The 25,081-nt window shown below is 40.4% G+C and overlaps 2 protein-coding genes across 6 annotated transcripts; one reads left to right on the plus strand and one right to left on the minus strand.

Annotated features, from left to right (window-relative positions):
- Positions 1-1,342: 1,342 nt before the first annotated feature.
- pfkfb4b (6-phosphofructo-2-kinase/fructose-2,6-biphosphatase 4b) lies at positions 1,343-19,031 on the plus strand. Of its 5 annotated transcripts, none has more exons than XM_035151333.2 (14): positions 1,343-1,500; positions 10,790-10,906; positions 11,031-11,127; positions 11,973-12,039; positions 12,146-12,220; positions 12,306-12,362; positions 13,018-13,139; positions 13,220-13,427; positions 13,528-13,674; positions 13,764-13,868; positions 13,961-14,090; positions 14,700-14,762; positions 15,081-15,145; positions 17,290-19,031. In XM_035151333.2, exons 1-14 carry the CDS (start codon positions 1,458-1,460, stop codon positions 17,347-17,349), a joined length of 1,356 nt encoding a protein of 451 aa, XP_035007224.1. In that variant the 5' UTR covers positions 1,343-1,457; the 3' UTR covers positions 17,350-19,031. The 5 variants fall into 5 exon arrangements, with proteins under 5 accessions (XP_035007224.1, XP_035007223.1, XP_035007221.1 ...); XM_035151330.2 differs by lacking the exon at positions 1,343-1,500 and adding an exon at positions 8,237-8,459; XM_035151331.2 differs by lacking the exons at positions 1,343-1,500; positions 17,290-19,031 and adding exons at positions 8,237-8,459; positions 15,297-17,251.
- A 2-nt stretch (positions 19,032-19,033) lies between these two features.
- Positions 19,034-23,661, minus strand: arpc4 (actin related protein 2/3 complex, subunit 4). Its single transcript, XM_035151335.2, has 6 exons — positions 23,547-23,661; positions 22,614-22,732; positions 22,414-22,525; positions 22,217-22,312; positions 19,771-19,941; positions 19,034-19,527 (listed from the first exon to the last, which is right to left on the minus strand). Exons 1-6 carry the CDS (start codon positions 23,547-23,549, stop codon positions 19,522-19,524), a joined length of 507 nt encoding a protein of 168 aa, XP_035007226.1. The 5' UTR covers positions 23,550-23,661; the 3' UTR covers positions 19,034-19,521.
- Positions 23,662-25,081: the final 1,420 nt, after the last annotated feature.

Below are 25,081 nucleotides of genomic sequence, written 5' to 3' on the forward strand. Positions count from 1 at the left end.
ATAGCATTTTGGTGTGTATGAAAGGCCCAGCCTCTCAGACTTTGATCAAGAGCTGCAGGAGCATCCATTTCCACTGCTCTAAAGAAAGTGCCCTTACCATAAGTTCCCTCTATGAAAGGCAACTCCAACTCCCAGCAGACACTTGAAGGCACACAGAGAATAGACAAGGTCCGATTCCTCCACCACCGTCTGCTCCAGTTCAAGTTGTTCCATAGAGGATCAAAAAGAGTGCAAGTTTAAAATGTGTAAGAAGGCAACGATTACACACATTTCTTGAATATCTGTTTGAATATGTAAAATGTAGCACTAGTTCATTTTTAATTTTCTCTGTGGTTAGTTGGGGTCTTCAACATATCCAGAGAGTGGCTGACCTCATCCTGACTGCACTGAAACCAGAGTATTCAATATTATTAATGCAAGACCCACATTATATATTATTGTGCTTAATGCAGGTATCAATGTTTCTATATCAGTGTATCAAAGACAATGTGTGAGAGGGGTCACTGATAGTGATAGAGATGATGTTGACGTGAATATCGCACTTCCCCTTGTTTTGTTATTTTAGCTTCAACCCATAACTTTACTGTTTTAGTTCATTGAACACTACCTGCTCAGCAAAGGTGCAAAGACAGAGAAGGAAACAGGTGATCAATATAGTGCGGCATTTGGCAGCTAAAAGACCAGATATTTACCTGTCGGTTAGTGGAGAACAAAAACAGAGCTAAAAGGGTTTAAAAGGGGGAATAGCATGTGGGCCTCTTCATGCAATACAGCACTTCAGGCCTTCTTGCGGCTCGAACAAAATGGATGTGAGCCTTTGTTCTACGTGCTGTATTGCTATGGCTTCATTCCAGATCTGGCAAACTGGAGCGGACCGCCCAAGTGCATTCATTCCATGCACGCGGTATGTGGGCTGGATGACTATGTGACAGTGTGACAGTGTGGGCCAAAGCTGGGCCAAAACAATTTTGTCATACAGCCTCTGCCAGGTGGCCAAACCTGACTTCAGATGAATGATCATGATGCTGTTTAACTGCTGGAAGTAATGTGTGCAAACCTTTAGCCAAAGACAAGTCAGCGTTGTGTTCAAGGCTTGTCTCTGCTTCCAGGTGACCTAAATACCAGTTTAAGTTGAAATGGTCAAACATCTATATCAGATTTTCCATCTATGAGATTATCATTTCAACCTGTTGTGGGGTCCAGGGGGAGGGGGTGAAAACACCTTCAGGTAAAGATAGAGGTGCAGCTAAACAGTGAAAAATGAGGGTGTGCACGCGTGCGTACAGAAAGCCCAGTGCACACGCCCCTCTCTCTCTCTCTCTCTCTCTCTCTCTCTCTCTCTCTCTCTCTCTCTCTCTCTCTCTCACTTCATTCATTGCTTCACCCTGAGCTGCTGCTGCTGCTGCTGGGGCTCACTCTGTGTCACACTGGGAAGAAAAGGCTTTTAAACGGGGACCATGAGGGGCTCCTGCCGCCCGAGGAACACGAGGGACCGGGCAGGTAAGGACGCGAACTCCCGCTGAACACACACTTTTAATTCTATTCCGTCACACTCTCAGGCGTGTGTACAGCGTTTGTGTGTGTGTGTGTGTGTGTGTGTGTGTGTGTGTGTGTGTTATGGAGCAGCTGGGTTAGCCGAAGTAAACAAGTCTGTGTCACGTAGGCAGCGAGGCTTCACAGGAGCTGACTGTGTTTTCTACTCAGCGGAGACAAGGAACTGACTGCGACACACAGCTGGAGGAAACACTGCTTGTTTCAGGTTTCATGCGGAGGACATAAGTTTGTCACTTTGCATCAGCAAGGGGGAGCTAGCATCTTCTGCTGTTTAGCCTGTGTGCAGCTGCTGGGGTTAGCCTGTGTGCTAATCTGTGCAGGGACAGTGAAGAGGAGGATGTAAACACGGCGGTGTGTTTTCCTACATGTTCCCAAACACCCTGTCACTTTGCTGTTGTAGATCCACACAACATGGCTGCTTTGTGTTGTAGATCCACTGTGATTATGTGGCGAGTGGTGAAGACAACTTGACCCTGACCTCCAGGCTCATGTCCCTGAAACTTTTGTTTCCCCAGAGATGCTGTGCACAGGATCCTTTGGGTAAAGGACAGTATTGTAAAGTACAGGAGTTCCTCATGTGGCTCACTCATTGGTTATAATGTAAATACATCCACAGTCTATCTGATTGTCACAGAATGTGTGTCTCATATTTCAATTTCAACTAATTATACGTTATGTGTTTCCTACAAGGAAAGTCTGCTTATTATTTACAACATGGAAGACAGATGCCTCAAACCCCTGGTGGAAGAATTGTTGTCCCACTACATCTCTATTGTTGTTGAAGGTCCTTCAGTTAATACATTGAGTACTAAACAAGGCACCATGTTCATACTAATGGCATCTGCACCACTGCTAATACTGTGGCCTATATAATCCAAAGACTCAGTTATTATAAGAATAGACTGTTATGCAATTCTGTTAGTCATGTAGCCCAGAGGGTAACAATACATTTCCCTGTGCTGCCATGTTGTGACAGCTTTGAGGGATTCGCTGCTGTCCTCTGCTGTTCACGGGTGTTTTTAGTGTCCGCAGCTGGAGCTGTTGTGGCAGATGTACAGGGGATGAACGTGGCTCAGTGTTGGTGAGGCAGGAGCTGTGTTGTGCTGTGCTGTGCTGGCTCTGTGCCTACACACAGAGAGGTGGGGCAGGGGCTGAGCAGAAAAACAGGAAAAACATACTAGAAAGTGACATCTTTGTACGTACGTAAGGGACTTTATTATAAGCATGCTGGGAAACAAATAAACATCAGATTTGTATTTTATTCATTCTGTAGGATGCTGCTAACCATTTCTATGCACATGAATCTGCTGGAAGTGCAATGGAGACTGGTTGTGAAAGCATCAGGATTGCTGCATCTTGAGAGAGCCCCATGTTTTTATTGCTGCAGAGGGAGAGAAATATGCTTCAGTGCATGCAGCAGATCCAGATTATACCCCTAAGTGCATTTCACAGTATCCGTATACCCCACAGCCCATCATCCACATGCCTCAGAAGCTGCCTCCTGCTTTTTCTCAACCGTTCTTTCAATCTCCTTATTCTACTCAATATACGTTCTATCTCCGTCACATCCCTGCTCTAAATAATCTCCAGAAATCATTCCTCCTCCTTATTCAGTCTCTCTCTCTCTCTCTCTCTCTCTCTCTCTCTCTCTCTCTCTCTCTCTCTCTCTCTCTCTCTCTCTCTCTCTCTCTCTCTCTCTCTCTCTCTCTCTCTCTCTCTCTCTCTCGCGCTGCAGCTCCCTCGCTCGCTCCCTCCCTCCCTGTCTGCTCTCTATCTGGGGGAAAGTTCACCCGCTCTGAATCTCATTATAGGCTTCAGGCAGAGCTGTAGACTCTCTCTCTCTCTCTCTCTCTCTCTCTCTCTCTCTCTCTCTCTCTCTCTCTCTCTCTCTCTCTCTGTGTGTGTGTGTGTGTGTTAGTGTGATGAAGTTACAGTGCGCTTGCTCAGTGCACTGACGGAGCAACTGTTTCTGCATCTGGGAGCTTTCAAGGGCAGAGATGACGATGGTGTTATTTGTTATGTTTGATGTTCACACATGTAGTGAGGTTTCTGCACAACAGAGACATGAATTTTTGTTCAGATGAAACTGTTTCTTCTGTCATGGATAACACAATGGATTCCTATTGATTCTGAATTACAGTTTAAACAATTCAATGCTAAAAAGACTAGTCTGTTTATCATTGTTGCCAGTGTATTTGATGATCACGTATATTCTCTAGCAATAGTTTGCTGCTTCTCCAACTTGAGTGTTCTTTGGATTAGTGTAAATTTGATGTCTGACTGCAGCATCGCTTTGGGCTTCTGGGAAATTGAGAGGAGCTTTTTTGATGATTGTTCATCATAATAAATAGTCAAAATGTAACCAGTAATTCAAAACATAATCAGTAGATTGATTGATAATGAAAGAAGCTCTAGGCCTAATATAAACCACTACAGACCACAGGGGGATAATATAACAGTTCGTTCACCATATGGACAACCCTGTCCTCATGCCAACTCCTTTAGGGTGAGTTCAGTTGAGGACAGCAACTGTTGTTTGGGCAAATCTTTACAGCCAGGGTCCATAAATCTTTGCGGTAGCTGTTATAGCAACAATCACATATGAGTGTGATGTCCTGCCCTCAACTTACATTTGGCCATGTGGTGTAAACGGTCAGCAGAAACCTAAATTCTCAGGTCTTGATGTCTTGAGGAGAAAACCACTCAATGTGCTATTGTCTGGATCAGTATAAATGACACTGTTTTCATGAAAGTAATTGTTAGTAACATTAAAGGGATAGTTCACTGAAAACTGAAAATGCATTGGGGGTGGGTGGGTGGGTGAAGTGTTTGAGTCCACAAAACACAGCTGGAATCTCAGAAGTAATAGTGACAATGGTGACCTATACTTCAGACATAATAAAACAACATACTGCTCGTGTGGTGTCACCCAAGTGTCTGCAAGCCCCGATATTCATATTCAACTCTAAACGGCATCATTTACACCATGTTTTAAGCCTAAATGTTCGCTGTAAGTGGCTAAACTAGTGGACGTAGTGTGTCCGAGGGGCCGTGATTGCACCTCGTAGGAAGATATCAGTGGATTGTTGGGCTTAAAACTTGGTGTAAGTGACCTTGCTTCGAGTTGAATATGAATGTCAGGGCTTGCAGACACAACATGAGCAGTATGGAGGCATGCTATGTTTTTAATGTTGTTTCATTACGTCTGAAGTCTAGGTCACCATTGACTTCAATTGTATTGGATTATGCTACAACAAAGTTTACCCCTGAAACTCCAGAAGTGTTTTGTGGACTCAAACACTCAAAGCCAGTGAATAAATGAAAAAGAGAGATGAAACCTAGGATGGTAATGACTATTTGATAATTATGATAAAATAATAGTGAAATACATTGTTAGCTAAGATGTATGTCTCTTAGGATTTAGAACTGCCACCTGCCCCTCTGTTTTCACATAAACAAATATTGCTTCATTAAGGCAATTATGTGATGTTAAGCGGGAACAATTCACACATATGAGAATAATGGAGACCATTAATCCTGATGCATCAATATAAACCAGACATTGAATGATTTATAGAATTTTATTTTATTTTTTAAATATTGGTTGTTGAATCATTTATTCAATTTTTTTTTATCAACATCTGAAATAATAATTTTATTTTAGATCCTGTATCATGTCATGTTTATTACTGGATTCATTATAATTATTATGTATTTATTGTTTCAGTTTTGCCGTGATAATAACTGACTTTAACAACAATCATCTGTTGAGTCAGCGCGTAAAGAATAACTTTGACCAACTCGTGTGCAGAAATATGTTTTCTAGCAGTATTTTTGTTTGTGTTGACGGGTATATAACATGTGTGTTAATGGGATTACTGTTACAAACTGTGAGGTTTAGTATCTTGCTGATGGGATTAGTCCTGTTGACATGCTGACTGACCTCTGGCTGTGTTTACTGTTACACTTGATGCTGGACTGATAACAACTCTGCTAACAGAGTAATTCATCCTCTTTAATGCATCTTTGTCCTAATGGCTTTGTCTGTTCATTTAAATTCAACTCTTGTGGCCTTTAAAGATAGGTGCACAGTGCCACCTGGTGTCAAATGTTTGACACTACATAAGGCTGACAAAAAAAAAAACAGTGCTGCTACCAAAGTCATAACAAGTCATCACAAGGCTGCACTCATCTTTTTCTTGTCTCTTGTACAGAGAAATGAGTGATAAACAGAAAAGAAACATACGTTTTTATGCTTTAGTTGAACAAAAGAGCTCATGGAAATCTTATAGGTTTAGCAAAAATATCAAAAAGTTTCTGGCACTTCTTTTTAAATGTAAGGATTTGTTTTCTAAATAGTTTGAGAAAATCACTTTGGGCTGTGCCGGGCATTCCCTTAATTTTTTTTAATACATTTATACATTACATTTTTTATTTAATTACTGCCGATCATTTTCTTGATTAGTTGATAAACATTTTGATATAGAACACCAGGAAACACGGAAATATGTCCATTAGAATTAGAGACCAGGTTGACAATTTACGATTGTCAGAGACCAAAACCAAAAATATACGATTTACACCGATAGTAAACAAAGAAAAACAATAAATCTTCACACCTGAGAAGCTGGAAACACTGTTTTTGTAAAAAAAAAAAAAAAAGTCTAAATCAAACCTCATAATTGATTGATTGATTCTGTGAATTGACACTTAGGTTTGTCACATATCCTTCAAGTCTTATTCATGATATATAACAGACGTGACTCATAATCAGAAAAAATAACAAGTTGTATTATAACATCTCTGCTCTTAATTTATCTATTTTTAAACCAATGCAAAAGATTTACTGTATTCTTCTCTTGTTGTTGTGTTTCTCTAAAATAATAACATTAATGATAATGATGCATAAATTCAATAATGAATAAATACAATAGTATATCACATCTAATACCAACAACAAGAGCAGCTGATTTAAATCCTGGATAAAATATTGACATAGTAACAGGAGGTGTTTTGTGTGTGTGTTATGGACCTGTTGATGACTTTTGCCATAAGAAGGATTCGGGGTCGTGACCCAGGGGGGCCCGTGCCTGGGTCGTGTCGCTGTTGAGGCTGAGATAGTTTTCTTCATAATGCACGCCCTCCGTATCCCTGGCACTCCTCTCCTATTGGCTGTTGGAGCTGTCGTCTCTTCTCTGATTGGTCCAGTCGCCCGCTGCATTCACTGTCCATGCGTGGTGCGCGTGAACCGAATCCTTGTTTTTCTTAACATCGTTTCCTTTTTTCCTGCTTCAGCTCAGTCCTCTGTACGAAGTATTACGGTAACGCATCATTCCTAGAAACAAGGATCTGGGCTTGTCTGTCTGTACTGAAATGTGTTTGTGAAAAAGATTCAAGGCGTTTTATTAGTCATATCCAAAGACTTTCAGCTAAATGTGAAACATTAACTAAAAACAGCCACGACAAAGTACAAAAAAAGTAAATCTCAAAATTATAACCTATATTCCCAAATTCCCAAATTTTGTGAATGTAATCATTTAAAAACTAAGTAATTTATAGGGGGAGACATAATATCGATTGGTCATCGTCCTGACTCATTAGATATGATTATTGAAGGGCTGGATAGTTATAGTTATTTAGTTATATATGTATTTAGTTAGGACTTTTGACAGTTTATGGTTATTTTACATTGGAATGATGGCACGTGTGGACATTGACAAGTTGCAGTGAGTTTGTCAAAGACTTATAAGGCACTAAAGTAAGACTTTATGACCTCCTGACAAGATACTGAACCCCAAATTACCCCTTCTCAAAGAGAAAGTGCTGCACATCGATGCACTGTATGAATGTGTGTGTGAATATAAAACTGTACTGTTAAGCTTTGAGTGGTCATGAGGACTAGAAAGGTGCTATATAAATACTGACCATTTACCTGAGTGTTCAGGTGAGGGGTGGTGCAGCAGGTTTTTAACGTATAAATTCTGCTGCGGATCACATGTTTTTGTTTACAGCACATCAACACTGGCATCAGTCCTTATCATGGTAGTGCTTTTTATCCTGAGACTTTTGTATTTTGTATTTTGCTGTAGTGGGTTCTCATCAACACGCCCACTCACTTGTATTGAATCCTGCGGAGGATCTCCTGTTGTGGTTTCACATTTGGCTCCTCAAGACATTCTGTGGACTTTATACTCGAGGACTGGAAACAGAAACTCCACAGAAAGTCCAGACTCTCTCACTCGGACATTGTCCTCTCATGTACAGCCACTCCGAAAAATGTCTGGAGATTATCCAGAGTTCAGTGCATGTCTGAAAGCAGCTTTTGGCAGTTATCACGATGTATTTGAGATATGATTGTCTGGCATTATATCGATTATCGCAGAATTGCTCTATAGTAATGATGCTATCGTGGGCCATGTGTCACGTATCGTACCTTGCAATTCTCATCCCTTGTGTATGGCATATTTGTATTATTTATATTCCTATATCAGGTCTGCCTGGGATAACACTGTAAAGGGAAATCAAATAACTGCATAAACTAATTAATTAATTGAGGTGAGGGGGAACAACATGTATGAAATAGTAGTTACAGTACATCCTGCTCCACGCGCTTTGTTTTGCTCCATCACTTTGGGTTGCGCATGTTCTCCAGTCGTTACGGTGACGGGGAGCTGCTGTTCCTCAGCTGATATGTGACATGCTCCCTCCTCCTGCTGCTGCTGAATCAGTCCGTCGGGTCTGCAGCCCACCGCCTCAGTCAGTGTGTGCTCAGGTTGGGAGGGGGACGTCCAGCATGTTGGACAACGAGGACTTCGTGTTGGACACTTCCCCGCGGGAGCTCACTCAGAACCCGCTCCGGAAGATCTGGATGCCGTGTAAAAACGGCCACATAGCGCAGAGACGGGGTAAGATGCGGCTGAGCGTCAGAGGATGTGACCGGGAGGAGATGCGATGTGTGTCTCCGAATGATCCTTCTCGTGTCTTATCGTTTTCCTGAGCCCATTTGTCTTTTAACTTTAATATTAAATTTAATATTAATTTAGAATTTAATATTTAATATTACGGTTGTTTTGAATGTTGCGCACAAACTGCTGAATAGTCCTGCCTCTTGTGTTGCATATTTTTTTACCATGAAATCTCACGCACGGAGACAAATCAGAATAGCACTTAGAAATAATTAGAATCCCACTTAATTGAATTTGACCAAATGACACACTCATGACCCAAACGCATCGACTTACCCAGGACCACCTCTCTAACATCCAACGTGCGTGTGCGTGTGTGTGTGTGTGTGTGTGCGTGTGTGTGCGTGCGTGCGTGCGTGCGTGCGTGTGTGTGTGTGTGTGTGTGCGCGCGCGCGTGCGTTTGTGTGTTTGTGAGAGACTGTGAGCATGCGAGCATGCAGAGCAGTTTTCAGTCTGGTCTGCTCTCTCTGCAGCTCAGCTGTTTTTTGCTGAGTCAAGCTCTGACTGTTTCAAGCTGTTATCTTTTTCAAACCATCTGCAGCCAGCCCTGAAGGAGGCACTTAACCCTCTTCAACTTGATCTCTAATCTTTGATTTCTTATTGTATAAAATTCTCACTACATGTGATAAAATCTCTAATCTTTGATTTCTTATTGTATAAAATTCTCACTACATGTGATAAAATGTCTCTGAAGACATCAATCCTCTGTCATTCTCTATTCTTCCTGTGACACGAGGAAGATATCTGAAGAAGTGCACAGGGATTTTACTTTTAATGGTTTTAGTTCTGTATAGGCAATAGTTTTACACTTTGAACCAATTTCAACATTAAAAAAAGGATACCAATTTGAAATGGTGGCGGCAGAATCTAAAATGCTGTTTATGACAATTTCCATTGAGGTGTCAGATTCATTTATTTGTAGTGTAAATGCAATAAACAGTCAGTGTAGAGTAATAACTGTTATCTGACTGACTATCCTATGTTTCGAGCTCATTTGTGCCTGCTCTTCATCAGTACAGCAACAATAATGCAGCAAACTGTAGTGAAGTCAAGGCAACAGATTCTATCATCATTTGAACATATAGCATTCCCCTATTTCATCTGGTACAAGAACAATACATAATACAAGCTAACGTACTAGTCCTGACTACATTAGCTGTAAAAGCTAATCTTCTCTACTAATATTATTCTCTTGATATCCATCAAACAAACATGAAACATGGCACCATGAATAATAATCTTCTTAGCCCGTCTACATACATATGTACATGCAAGGAGTAAGTAATAGCTAGTTGTACTTTCTTGTTTTTAATATCCATTAAAAACAAGAAAGCTGTAAACTTTGGTTGTGATGCCTCCTCATGACTCCGCCCGGCGACAGGAGGAGGGACTGTGGTCATGCTCTTCATTCGTACATTCACATAAACGGGAATTGTAAAAGTCGACAGGTGAACACACCTGCGATGATGCTGTGACAGATTAATGGCCCCTCCCACAATAACACCTTAACCCCACCCACTAAATAAATCTGCGTCTCCACTTCCTCGCACTGTCCGGAAATGAAGCTAAAATATCCCAGATACGAACGCTGCCATCTTTTGGATTTGGAGTCAGAGCTGTACTGACGGGGAGTTGTAGTATCATGGTCCCGCTGATACACTCAATCAACCAATCACGACAGTCACTCACATACCACCCTCTGTTGGTTAAAACAAGTATTGCCCTGGTAATGTTCCACTAACCCTCACCCTGTAACAGTGACCCAAGTATTTCACATTACTCAGCATGTCCCTCTGAACCCGAAGTAGGTCAGGGTTGATAAAATACCTCACCTTCTTCTTCGTCTGAATACCTCATTCAGTAGCTCATTTCCATCGTCAGCTTCTGTTATTTGGCTTGTCCTCTTGACATTTCTTCATTTTTTCTCATTCTCCTTAAGAACTGGTCTCAAACATGTTTCACAGTCTGTTTGAGTTGTTGTAGCAATTATACCTCCTCTGTCTGGCAGGGATTTTCTGTAGTAATGTGTGTCACTGTCACACAGTGTTAGCCAACGTAGTTATGAGCAGCTCAGTCAAGCAATACGACTGTTCTTGCTGAGTGGAACAATATTAACATGTAGTGCTGTGACAGGAAACTGACATGAATCATTTGTTTTATCATTTATTCACTTTGTCACTTCTATGGGTAGCTGAATAAGAAAAAGAAGACACGGGGCTGCAAGTAAAATCTAATACAAGTTTTGGTTCCTGTGTCTGCTTCACTTTCAGTCTGTATGACAAATTGCCCGACGCTCATTGTGACTGTGGGACTTCCAGCCCGAGGGAAGACTTACATTTCGAAGAAGCTCACACGCTACTTGAACTGGATCGGTGTGCCAACCAAAGGTAGAGACTGAACTCTCAAACACACAAACCTTGCACAGGGCGTTTACTTTTTTTTACAAAAGTCAAGTGCAAACAAATTTGAAACGCTCCATCATTAAACACAAATGATGTCTGTTTGCAATAGAGTTCAATGTCGGCCAGTATCGGAGGGAGTGTCTGAAGATCTACAAGTCCTTTGAGTTTTTCCGTCCAGATAATGAAGAAGGTTTAAAGATCAGACGGTGAGTCCACATTGATTTCTCTAACACTCAACCTGTATCATGCAGGTGAGGTCTGCTGGATACAGCCACCAGCCACTCTGATGAACTGTGAAATCTGCTGGACTGAAAACCAGCAGTCTGGTTATTCTATACAGTAATTACATAATACTGCATTTGCTAATCCTCCTGTCTTGTAGGTGTATGATAGAGAACACAGTTAAATTAAATCTGGTGATCTTTAGACAAACATTATAGAACAAATTTGAAGTGAGCATAAACCTGAATTGAAAGCAGAAGTGAAAATCACTGATATTGCCAAAATTGTCTGTTTACCAATCAGATTCCCAGAGTTTCTGAGATATCAGTTATTTTCTGGTGTAAGTTTGATTCATTGCACTTCCCAAAGTTTTGTACACTCAGTTTTTAGGGCAGTGGATGGTCATGAAAATACTTTCTACTTCATTTTTACTTCTTTAAAAGTGATTTTCTGTAACTGGTTTAAACTGGATTGAATAAGTCAGTTTATCTGATTGGGGAAAAAGGCTCTTCAAATTTTGAAGAAGTGGCAAAAATGACAAACAAAACATGATCATAAAGGATTGTTTGATCCTCATTTGTCTTCAAATAATTAATATCTTCTTTTCACCATGTCTACCTCTTTGAAGAACTTATAACTGTTCTAAATACTATAATTTTTGTAAACCATTGTCAAATTTAACAGTCTCTCATAATTTTCCCACACATTACATAATAAAATGCCTTGAGATTATTACAGCTTGTCTTGCAAAATTCAAAAGTAGTTGCAGCTACTTGGTAAAAAGTGTTGGACATGCAGTGAACTGACTGTGTCTGCTGTGTTTCAACAGTCACTGTGCGATGGCAGCTCTCAATGATGTTCGGCAGTACCTGTGTGTTGAAGGAGGGCAGGTGGCGGTGAGTCCTTGATACTGTCCCTGAAGTCTGCTTGACATATTATTAATACAATAATTAAGCATAAGTCAGGGCTAAATTAGAAATGCTTTTTTTCCTGCTGTTTCAGGTCTTTGATGCCACAAATACAACAAGAGAAAGAAGAGGAACCATTGTGAAGTTCGCTGAGCAGAATGGGTTCAAGGTATTTTCACTAAGCTTTTTATCTGAATCATGAGTCCTCTTGACTTAATGTTCTCCGAGTCTAAAATATTGTTTTGTCAATGCAGGTGTTTTTTGTGGAGTCTGTGTGTGAGGACCCAGATGTCATTGCACAAAATATAGTGGTAAGTATTGTCTCAATTTATGCAATCCTGTCTCGTTTAAATAGTTGCATACTTAAGTGATACTTTTAAATCAAAGTATTTGCAAGTGAGTTTGTCCTTGTATAGGAAACATTTCAACCAACTTCAACTTTTCTGTTGAGGACTGGAGGAAAATGAAGACCAGTTGTAGAGGTGCTGATAGGTGGATTATTTAACTTTTAACAGAGTAATGCAAGTTGAATTTTAGCTATAATTTCTAATACCTGTTTTACACCAAAATTAGCAGGTTTTTAACATGAGCAAACCGCAAAAAAAGGCGATCGACTCCTTTCCTATTGCCAGTCGAGGAGTTTGCCTTTCTGTTTTTCCTCCCTGTTCGTCATGTTCAACATCACAAACGCACCAAAGGCTGGGGCGCTCTCTCACCTCGCTGTCTTGCCAAATTAGCCAAATTAATTAATATTCACCCGGGTTTCACGTTTGCATCACTGCCGATTGAAGCCAAAGCTGATTAAAACCTGCGTCTGCGGCTGATGAGCAGGGTCAGAGGGAAGAGAACAGTGGAGCTCTAGTTCAGATTTGAACAAACTCAGCATGACAAAGTGCTTAAAGCGTCAGGCAGCCGTCACGCCCTTCTCTCTGCTCACATTCTCTCCCTGTGTTTCCTCTCCTGTAGCAAGTGAAGTTGGGAAGCCCAGACTACATTCACTGCAACACAGAGGAGGCCGTCGAGGATTTCATGGGGAGAATCAAATGTTACGAGTCGTCCTACCAGCCTCTGGACGAGGTTCTGGACAGGTGAGGACACACAAAAACAACAGAGTGGATTTAAATCAGCTCCAAAAGATCCTAGTGTGTAACTGACTTTCCTGCTTCAGGGACCTGTCCTACATAAAGATCATGGACGTGGGCCGTCAATACCTGGTGAACCGTGTTGTCGATCACATCCAGAGTCGAATCGTCTACTACCTGATGAACATCCACATTACGCCGCGCTCCATCTACCTGTGTCGTCACGGCGAGAGTGACCTCAACATCAAGGGACGCATTGGAGGAGACTCTGGTTTGTCTAACAGAGGAAAAGAGGTGTGTGTTTGTCACTATGGGTGTATTTAAAACCTGAGTTTTCATCGGATAGATATGATTATATAATATTTGAATATAATACAAAGGTCTTGATTTCTAGTTTGCCAGAAGTCTGAGGAAATTCATCCAGGAGCAGAATATCAAAGAACTGAAGGTGTGGACCAGCCAGATGCAGAGGACAATCCAGACGGCAGAGGGCCTTGGAGTGCCATACGAACAGTGGAAGTCTCTCAACGAAATAGATGCTGTACGGTGATTTCTGTATTTGTGAAATGAATACAGCAGCTCATTTTAAGCATTTATCTTCTTGAGCTAAACACATATTCTGTCTTTCAGGGCGTGTGTGAGGAAATGATGTACGAAGAGATTCAAGAGAATTACCCCCTGGAGTTTGCACTGAGAGACCAAGACAAGTACCGCTACCGCTATCCTAAAGGAGAGGTGAGAGTGGGATTCTTCCACATGTCTCATCCTTATTGTTCTGTAGATGTTCTTGTCCTCATGACTGTGTTCGACGTGTCTGTGATTTTCAGTCGTATGAAGACCTGGTGCAGCGACTGGAGCCGGTGATCATGGAGTTGGAGAGACAAGAGAACATTCTGGTGATTTGTCACCAAGCAGTGATGCGCTGTCTTCTCGCATATTTCCTGGACAAGTCTGCAGGTATGAAGGACAAAACCTTTTTTATTTTGCCAATTTAGAATATAAACTGTATTAGTTTGATGGTAAACGGACTTGGAATGGGGAGAATTGTGCTGCTTTCATTCCCACGCCTCACCCTGAACACCTGTTCTTGCTCTATGAAACTTTGGTGAGCCGGTAAGATCTCCTGCAAGAATCAGGTCCAGGAGGTTCAAGAGTGATGCCAAACTGGAGATCACTTCAAAAGACTGAGACATCATTAAAAATCTGCATTTATCTCTGATATTCAGTGAGGAAACTTAAAATATAAAGAATTCTAAACAGAGTCTTGTGTATTTCTTAGCATTTGTTATTTATTCAGTTGGGTTTCAGGTCAGTGAGTGGGACTGCGCAGTCAGAGCTTCAGTCAACTCATTGATAGGCTTTGTTTTTCTCTACATGAAAATTTCATTCAATAGAATAAACACGTTTGGCTGCAGGAGGCGCTGTTGCTTATTTCGTTTCGAGTTTTAATTTGCAACATTTTGAAAAGTACTTAGTTACATTTGCAGCCTCAAGTGAAAATATGTTTTACACTCTGACCTCCACACTTGAAATGAAGATGTTGACTTCCTGTCTCTGTCTCCACAGATGAGTTGCCTTATCTAAAGTGCCCTTTGCACTCTGTATTAAAGTTGACCCCCATGGCTTACGGTGAGTTATACCATTTTTTTATAAGCATATATCATGTATTTACTGTAAATTCACAAATATTCTATAGCAGTAACCTCTTGTAGTTCTATGTACTCTGGTTTTATTTTGCGATAATCTTGTTACTACCAAAAGAAAACGTAATAACGATTTATCTCCAGTATATAATTTTGCTGTGAAGATTCATTTATAGCACAAAAATAAACAACACAGCATCATATGAATTATTTTTCTATCGTCACATGATATACAGTTGTCAGATAGCGTGCACCTAACTGGATCTAACTCTCGAGCCTTTTTGTTGTGTTTGCTCTCACTCAGGATGTAAAGTGGAGTCTGTCTATTTAAGCGTGGACGCTGTGAACACCCACAGAGACAGACCAGAGGTAGGTCTCCTAGGCAGCACACAAATGTCTGTCAGCAGACAATATAAACAAGTTGAATCCACCTCAGGGGTTTCACCCCAAGTTCAAGACAACATCCTCTGTGATCTACGACTGAATCAGGACGTCATCTCAGAAACCGCTGTGTGTTTAGAAGCAGTGTGAAACGTGATCTCTGGAGAGGCACAATGTGTCTTCCACACTTTCTTCATCTCCCTCCTGAAGCACGCAGACCAGTCACTGGGGATCCGTCCCGCTCTTCTCATCGCACAAGAATGTAAATCTTTCACAACCAGGAAGCTGTGCTCCGTCCACAGGAGATCCATGATGGTAACCATGACAACTGTGACATCGCTTAACATTGACACTGCTACCTCCACCATGACCTCTGGTTTCATATTGATCTCTCAGTGGTGTCAGAAATGAATGTTACAATTCTGTTTGATATTATTATTTGTTTTTTCATCTTGGTGGGACTGACATAACTGGAAGCGTGTGCGTGTGCGTGTGTGTGTGTGCGTGTGCGTGTGCGTGTGTGTGTGTGTGTGTGTGTCAACCTACATTTGTGAGGACCTGTTAGACTTTTAGACCTTTGTGGGTACATTTTGACTGGTCCTCACCTTTCATCATAAGTACTGTTAGCATGGACGATGCATGTTCTGCTGCGACGTCACAGTCAGCCAGACTTTCAGTTTGAGTTTGGAGGTAAAGAATAGAGGTCATCCGATGTCAAGGTTAGAGGATATGAAATGCATTGGTTCTTTACAAGTGTAGAAAGGACGTGTGGTGGAACAATCTGAATTAAAACATAAGAACAAGCACATTACTTTTTGTTTTTAATTCTGATATAAATTTATTTTTCAAATCATGAATTCTTCCCTGATTGTATTTACATAAAGTTGTTTCCATGTATGCTTTATAACCTGACTGACTTTTTACTTGTGTGTAGTAGAACAAATACATTTAACATCCACATTCATTTTGCTGCATAGAAAATGCACTATATCATTTCCATTCTCTTGTTTTTAGGATTTATTTTCTGTTTAAAAATGAAGGATAATCTGTGATGTCTTGTCCGAATTTTCAGTCACTAGTTCTCCAATAGAATTAGGATTTACCTAATTTATTATGAAATCAGTAATTAATTTTTACGTCGCTGGCGAAAACACATTTATATTATTTGATCAAATGGAACGATTTTCTTTGTTTTTGTGTTTGTCAAGGTTTACTCATTGTGAATATAAATGTACAAATTGAAAAAAAATCACTCTTCTGTTCATTTTTCTGGTGGAGACATCAGTGTTCAGTTGTTTTTATGTCAAACATGAACTGCACTCATGTCATGACTGTGTCTGGAAAGTGCAAAATCACAGAACACATTTCAGAAGCGATTTGAGTTTGATCTTAATGATTCGCCTCAGTAAAACCTTTAAGGACTAGTTTGCAAAAAGGATCACTGGAAAAAAACAATTTGAAAAACTGATAATTTTAGACCATGAAACATGATCATTATTCAGCCGTAAACACAACATTTGTATCTTGTGTCAACAGTAAGGTGTCCATGTGAACCATGAAGTAAGTTGAAATCAACATTAAATGATATCCATTCGATTTGTCCAATTCAGGCCATAAATTACCTTCCGATAAACTTTAAATAACATTTTATTCAAACAACTATTTTTAACATCACACAGTAAAAGCATGTACAGAAGGAAACCTTTCATGGTCAGTATTACAGTTTTTAATTACATCAAGCAGAACCTGTTTCATGGTTCATTTGGGCAACTGACTACTATTGAGACATGAATTGCTCCCTACAGTCACATGCTCACATGTGTATTGCTTCTCCTGAAAATGTCTGTTCTGTTTAAGATTTGTCATTTAGATGATTATGAGGTTGATTTTTAATGTTGACAACTCAAAAAGGTTCAAATTGATTGTTACGTATTAAAAAAAGCAACAAAGTACTTTCACTGCTGACACATTGACTATCAGATGAATGAATTAATATCTCGAGCCATTCTACTCACAATTGCTCTTCATGAAGATAATGATATCAAGGGATTTTTCTGTAAAGAATCTAATTTATAAATGTCAGATAAGTAATGAGACTATAACAGTCCGCTCTTCTGTTATGGCTCTTTCAGAATGTGACTGTGCTCCGCAGCACCGACGACGCTCTGCTAACAGTCCCAGCTCACTTCTGATCTCCTGCACTTCCTGTTACAGCTGAGACCTCGCCCGTCATTGTAACGGTGCTCTCCATCTGTCACTGATCCGGAGAAATGAGCATCTCCCCAGACTTCAACTATAAAGCACTTTGAGTAAATACGATCCATTTTTATACATCTGTTTGTTGTGAACTCTGTTACTGTAGCTCGAAAACGCCAATATTTTTGATATGTAGGTCAGTTGTCATTGTAATATTCCCTTCACTTTCTCCGTCTTTTCTCATGGATTATATTTGACATCTACTGTATATTGTGCTCTTTGTATATTGCCAGGTGCTTTCTGTGTTTGTGATGTTTTTCCTTGTATGAAGAACATGTATCATGACCCCAAAAAAAGGCTATGAGAGACTGGAGTTACTTCAGTTAAAAACACTTTTGATCAATGTCCTTAATCCCTGACTGTTGTGAAACTTTTCAAAAGACACAAATGAATATTTACATTTTTGTAAAAGAAGAATATCTTTTTCCTGGTTATCGATTTATAGTTTAAAAAAGAACCAGCTCGTGTGTTGGGTTTGCCTACTTTGATTTCAGATGGTAAGAAACATTCCAAAGGTGCTGGGGGAAAAAAAAATCACCTTAAAAAGTGGAACTAGCATTATAAATGCAACACGTTTTCTGTCAAATGTATAGTCTATTTGTTATGTATTAACCTTTTTGTTGCAGTCTTATGCTTATATATAGAAAACATTTCCCCCTCATCAATAAACACTCAATTCTCCATTATGACAAAGGTAGACTGAAGTATTCAGACCTTTTGCTGTGACGTGAAGTTTAGCTTCACGCGTCACAGCAAAAAGACTGAAGTATTCAGACCTTTTGCTGTGACACGTGAAGTTTAGCTTCACCTTAGGCCCTTCTCACACATTTGCTCAGTTGGGCAGCCGGCTCTAAGAAGAGTCCTAGCTGTTCTAACTTCTCCCTTTAAGAATGATGGAGACCTGAGCTCTGCATCTCCTTCAACCTTTACTTGTCAGCTGTGAGCAGACGAGTGTGTGTGCATGTCCAACAATTGAATTTACCACAGGCAGAATCAAATCAAGGTGTAGAAACATTTCACATGAAACACTTCCTTGTGATATTTCAGTTTTGCTTCGTCATCATGTGGTATTGAGTCTAGATTGAAGCAAGAAAATTATTTATTATTCAGCATGAGGCTGTGACAAAACAAAATATGTGGTGAAGGAGTAGTGAACTTTCTGAATGCCATACACCTCCTGCTCTGTAATTCAAACAGACTTCAGAAAGAGGAACTTTATTAGGTTTCAGTCTTTAAGAAATGAGGTAAAAGTTATATCAGAAATCTTCAGTCATAAGTGTGACACTTAAAAAGACACTGCATGACTGATAATATATAATAATTCTATCATTCAATCAAGTACCTGGTTGTATTTGGAGTATAAAATAAGGTACAGTGCAAACTGTACACGCATGTTTGTTTGATGTAAGTTTTGTGTGAAAATTTAAATGTATTATATTTGTCTTTTTTGAAAACTGTACAATTTCTGTAATATTATACATTTGATATTGTATATACCAGAAAAATATTCTCAATGCCTTGTTTGTTGTCAGACGTCACGATCTCAGTGATGTTTTGGGAGAGAGACAGAGCTGCTGTTCATAAAACCACAACAGATAAAAAAAAGAAATAACTAAAATACAAAGAATAATGTTTTTATTTATCTTCACCGCCAACATGTCTATTTAGTTAAATGGACCATCAACAGTAGGGTCTACTCTGTGTACTAACACAAGAAACGTGTACTGGTTGATTGCCTTCATGTCGTAACAAAACAGCAAAATGAAATGTGCATACGTGTTGTGTATGTATACAAATTTAAATACTAATTTCCATATTACCCTGTGCTCATTAATACTGATTCTTGTTTAAGGACCTGACTTTACATATTCCAATGTTCTAAAAGGCAGAAGTTCATGTCGGGTGTAAATATTCATTATGTACAAATGTCAATATTTCTGAGCACAGGGGCGTTTTAAGGTTTACGGGCAAAACCTTATTGGCCAGTACATATTTACTGTACATCTTATATTTCTGAACTTCTCTCTGCTTTTTGTCTCGTCTCTGCCCTGTGATGTGAACGCTCCAAAGTGACGGCCAAGATTGCAAGAAGAATGTATTCCTCAGTTTCAGAACTGCAAGAGCAAAACAAAAACAACGTCTGAGCTACAAAACATCTCACAAACAAGAAATACATTCAGATTTTATATGAATAATAATACACCATAATAACCATTTAATAATAAAACATTTTAGTAATAAGCAGTAAACTGAAAACAATCAGAAACAGTATTAAATAGTTTGTCACCATAATATGAAATATAATGCAAAAACAAACACTAATCTACTAATTAAAAATGTAGACGAATAAAACTTACGTTTTTGAGGAACTCTTCAGCGACGATACGAGCTCTAGCGTTGACTGACAGCTTCATTTCACTGATCTCTTTGTCAATTTCCTCCATGAAATGAATGACATAGTCCACCAGTTTATGTTTGTACATTTGCTCTGTGTGGAAGTTGGTGATTAGAAAACTGATGTCGTACCCCTGCATAGAAAAAGAAAAGAGATGGATGTAAAGACACAAATAATTCAGGATGCCGTCAGGAGTGTGGATAGCTGACCTGAGCCCATCAGGACCCGTCATATCCACACTGCGGCCCTAACCCTCGGGCCGGGCTTGGAGAAAATAATTGACATGATACTTGAGTTTGGGTCGGGTTTGATCATGTTGGCTGGGCTACTCTATCCTACACTAATTGGAGAGCTGTTTATTTGTTAGTGTATCAGGCTACTCCTCCGAAACCCATCCTCCATTTCCCTCCAAACATTCCCTGAACAATAGTCAGAAGATTAGCTTTTCCATATGGTATTTTCCAACTGTGTTTCATTTTATTAGGGCCCGAGCACCGACGGTGAGTGTCAAAGATGGAGATATAAACTACCTCGAATTTCGCGTTTTCGTCACACGGTGTGACCGTGGCGTCAAAGTTTGATTACACGCCATCAAAACACAAGGTTATTGTATCTCGGATATACATGGACCAATCGACTCCAAACTAGACATGTAAGACAAGACGGACGGACAGACAGAGGGACGGACGGACGGACGGACAGACAGACGGACACACGGACAGACAGACGGACACACGGACGGCCATTTTTCACATTTTTACTTTGAATAACTTGTCCCAGGACTTTCATCAGATCAACTTCATTGAGGTGAGTGTCATCTCAACAAGATGGAGATGTAAACTCGGAGACCAAACAGGAAGCCCGCCATTTTGACCATTTTAGACATTTCTACTTTGACGAACTTGTCCTAGGGCTTTCATCAGATCAACTTCAAATTGAGATGAGTGTCATCTCAACTAGAAGGAGATATAAACTACCTTGGTATATATATGATTTCATAACACGGTGTGACCGTGGTGTGGCGTACAACTTTGATGATTCGCCAAAAAAGAGGGATTTATTATAACTCCTGTGCATTGTTCTATCAGCCTCAAACCTCATTCACACATTGACAGTCCCGCCCTGATCAGATCCATGTGTCAATACTGACTCATCATTACAGCGCCACCTGCTGGCTAAAGGGAGTGACATGTTTTATACTTTGATACACTGCTCCTGGCTGCTTTACAATATACAGCTCAAATGAGCTCAGTCAAGTCATAGGACCATGGTCAGAATTGTGACATTTCCTCAAACCGTGTAAACATTGAGGTGCGGCGAAGGTTCATCCTTCGCCAAAGGACACGATGTTGTCATAACTCCACTGTGCATTGTCCTATCACTACCAAACTTCTGTCTCATGATCAGAGACCAAGCCTGAACAGCTCTGTGTGTCAATATTTCCTTACTGTCATAGCGCCACCTACTGATTCGCCATGAAACAGGAAGTACTTTGTAAATCCACTCCGCATTATCCAACCGGCTCCGAACTACTGACCTACTGACCTGACCTGAACAGCTCCATATATTAATATTAGTTCAGGGTCATAGCACCACCTACTGATCAGTGTGAAAATTAAATTGTTGTAACATTATCCAATTGAAACAAAATTGCTAATGCTACATCAGAGCCCCTACTTGAACAGATCTATTAGTCTGTATGTAATAATATTGATGGCGCCACCTACTGGCAAGAGGAACTAAGCTTTGTTTTACAACTACCATTCAATTTACATACAATTTCCACCATGTGATCTGCAATTGATAGCGTGGACCGTAATGAGCAATTAGCAGGCAAGGATCGACATCGTGTGACGGACGCAGGAAGTGAAGCGTTTATCCTTGGCGCAAAACGCATGCAACGCAGAGACGTGTGCTTGGTCATTGATCGCTCTCTCCACTAACCGCAACAGGCTTCAAAATGCCTGTGCTCGGGCCCGTTATTTTTTTTGGACGGACAGACGGACGGACGTCTGTCTGTCCGTATTATTATTTTTTTATGGACGGACAGACAGACGGACATTTTTTTTTTTATTTGGACGGACAGATGGACGGATTTTATTTATTTATTTTCGTCCGTCTGTCTGTATTTTTTTTTGTTGGACAGACAGACGGATGTAATAATAATACAGACAGACAGACAGACAGACGGATGTCTGTCTTTCTGTATTATTATTATTTTTTGGACGGACAGACAGACAGATGGACGGAAAAAAATAAAATCCGTCCGTCTGTCCGTCTACAACGGACAGACGGACAGATTTTATTTTTGTAAAAAAATTTTCGTCCGTCTGTCTGTATTTTTTTGGGGGGGAAATGTCAAACTAAACCCTGTAAATGTGTTTGACCCTTTTTCAACGCCCACATACCTCCACTGGTTTCCTCCTGAGGATGAAGAAGTTCTCTGCTCTCATCATCATGAAACGCATGAACTTATGGCACAGAATCTTCTCGATCTCATCTGCCTAAAGCAGCAGATAGAGGGAAACAGTTGTCAGTCGTCTAACATTGAAATTTGATCCTTTTATGCGTTACTATGCGCCCATCAGTTTGGAGGCCGACCGACCTGCTTGACAGCGATGCTGACTCTGACGGAGTTGATGGAGCCCTCGATCAGAACCTTCTCCTTGTCGTTGCGGCTGATGATCACTGGCTGGAGCAGCAGTTCTTTACTACTTCTGGAAGTGGAACGAAACACATACTCTTAATAATGGTGTTTTTATACTCTTTTACTTCTTTGTTTTAAAGCCATGATGACAGGCTCACCGCACTTCCACTTCTGGCTTGTTGTGTCTCTCCACCACTTGTGACGAGAAATTCTCCAGACAGAGGGCGGCCTGCAGGGTGGCGCGCACCGCATTGAGGTATGGTCGCAGGGTGGCCGTCTGAGGAGGAGCAAGAGAGATCAATTCGTCAAAGAGAGCGAATCTGAAACCAACGCTCGAGACTGACTGGAGACATGTTTTCGATTACACACTTCCTCCCTGGTTACAGATTACAATCTGGCTTTGGTCTCAACCCAGAAGAGGCGACTTCTCGTTCACGTTGGATCTGCACATGACAACTAGCAATTCATCCAAAGCTTCTTCATATTTAATAATTATGTAAACGTTTTAATATGTCTTTTCCTGTTCCTTGCTCTTGGCCTCATAAAGCTGAGAGCAGCTGGGCTGGTTGGGATGTGATGCTGAGGAGCAGACCTCCGTCCAAGTACATTGAAAACCATTGTGTGGCGGTTGTGTGCATCAGTGTCACACTACGACAGGTGGATGACACTGACGCGACTGTGGCTGGTAACACGAATTAGCAGCTGCACAATAAATACATTTAAAACCGGGTCGGATCATCAGGAGTTCCTGAAGCAGCAGCATCTCGTGCCCATCACAGTCTTTGACATTATACTGAACAACCACATCTCACTATGACTCCACCACCGACAGTGATACGTTTGATCGCTTCTAAGACGCTGAATTATTCTGTTCTCGTTTGTTTCCTCTGAGCCTGGACCAGCTAACGTTAGCCTGTTAGCTAGCTTAGCTGGAGGAGATGAAACATTTGGAGGAAGAAACGCGCTGCAACTCCCAACACGGATGTGACGTTAGTCGACGAGCTGCAACAGTTTAATGTCGATACGGTTAAATGTTAAAACGTATTAAACTGAGTCGGTGTGAATCAGTGTAAGTGTGTAGTTTGTCTCACCATTTCTCTGGAGGAGCAGAGCAGCTAAAGGCGGAAGTAGCTTCAATTGTCAGAACACCGGAAGTCCGCTCTGCCTCCTCCGAGCCGCTGCTTCTGATCTGTCATCCATCACACATATAATATCAATAACAAACGTATATTCACAATAAATATGATCGATCTACAGTTAATCAATCTATAATGAAATATTACAGGCAAAGAAACAAGCACAACAGTCCCTGTGCTCCTCAACATAGGATTCAAAGCTGAAAGTGAAAACATGTTAAACTTCCTGTAGAAACATTAGTTTAAACAGGTTACTGTCATTTTATTTTGACATTCTGAACAATCACATAATGATGATGTGGGAGAACGTCGTCATTCAGTGACGAGTTTCGATTTAGTCCCACTTTCTTTTTTATCCTGATTTTGTGTGTGTGTTAATTTCTCTAGTTCTGTTTTCACATATCATGGTTTTGGTTTTTATGCATCGACTTGTTTTTACCCTATCCACTTTAAAACTGATGTAATTTTATTTTGCTGATGGTGATTTATGTCTGTTTGCACTTAGTAATGTAGACTTTAAAATGTAATTATTATTATTATTAATAATAAACTATTACCACATTGAAAAAGAAATTGGAATTCCCCAGAACACACCAGAGTAGTTTTTAATTTATTTATTGTGTAATTTGCACTAATGACCTCAGTACTGCATCACATCCTGGCTACTGCCCCGACTGTCTGCTCACACAGTGCAGTGAAGGAAATGTGTCTGTACACTGGGTGGTGGCTGCTGAACTGTATTTCCCTGAACAGGCATGAGAACAGACCTTTTGCATGGCAGACATTTTTGATTTGTTATGGCTGAGAGAACAGAAGTGTAACAAATTCACCTGGGTGGAATGCAGCCCGCGTTATTTATTTAACACATCTGTGCTTTTCCTACAGTCACATGTCAAAATGTGGGTCACACAGAAGTCTACATATTGTGTGAGCGTGTTATCTTAAGACTTTGAAACCTTTTTTTGTCAGTGCTGTAGTTGATCTAAATATAGTTAGTAGGGGCTCAGTGTCCTGGCACACTGAAGAAATTATGATGTATCAGAAAACACACACACACACACACACACACACACACGTATAATACAATTTCTAAATTATATTAAGCTGCTTAAGTTTGTTGTGCATGTTGCCTCACTGGGACCCTTGAATATAACAGTTCTCTCTCTCAAAGTAGAAAGTGTCATGCTGGAAAGTAAAGTAATAATAGTGTATTATATAGCAAGTATAGAGCAATGGGGTAAGTTTAGAGAACATGCGAGTTTGTGATGGTCACCAAATTTAAGAGATGTAAAGGTGCGAGTGGTCCTCCACCTCGTGAGATGTCAAAATAGCTAATCTTAGTGAAAACCCCTTTGTGGAAGCATTTACCAGGTTTTTCAAACACGGCAGCTCATCCAAACATTCCATCACACAACACCCACGTCTCAAATCAGACACAAATGTGAAGAAAAGTAAGTGTATCTCATGCAAGGAAAAGCCTGGATGCATGA

The sequence above is a fragment of the Hippoglossus stenolepis genome, chromosome 3 (genome assembly GCF_022539355.2).
Source record: "Hippoglossus stenolepis isolate QCI-W04-F060 chromosome 3, HSTE1.2, whole genome shotgun sequence".
NCBI classification, from domain to species: Eukaryota; Metazoa; Chordata; class Actinopteri; order Pleuronectiformes; family Pleuronectidae; genus Hippoglossus; species Hippoglossus stenolepis.

Coding starts and splice junctions, on each gene's coding strand:
- pfkfb4b (XM_035151329.2), top strand. CDS start 8,252: ATGCTCCCTCCTCCTGCTGCTGCTGAATCAGTCCGTCGGGTCTGCAGC. Junction 13,428..13,527: donor TGTCTAACAGAGGAAAAGAG/GTGTGTGTTTGT, acceptor CTTGATTTCTAG/TTTGCCAGAAGTCTGAGGAA. Junction 13,869..13,960: donor ACCGCTATCCTAAAGGAGAG/GTGAGAGTGGGA, acceptor TGTGATTTTCAG/TCGTATGAAGACCTGGTGCA.
- arpc4 (XM_035151335.2), bottom strand. Junction 22,526..22,613: donor AAGCCAGAAGTGGAAGTGCG/GTGAGCCTGTCA, acceptor TTCCACTTCCAG/AAGTAGTAAAGAACTGCTGC. Junction 19,942..22,216: donor TCAGGAGGAAACCAGTGGAG/GTATGTGGGCGT, acceptor TTTTCTATGCAG/GGGTACGACATCAGTTTTCT.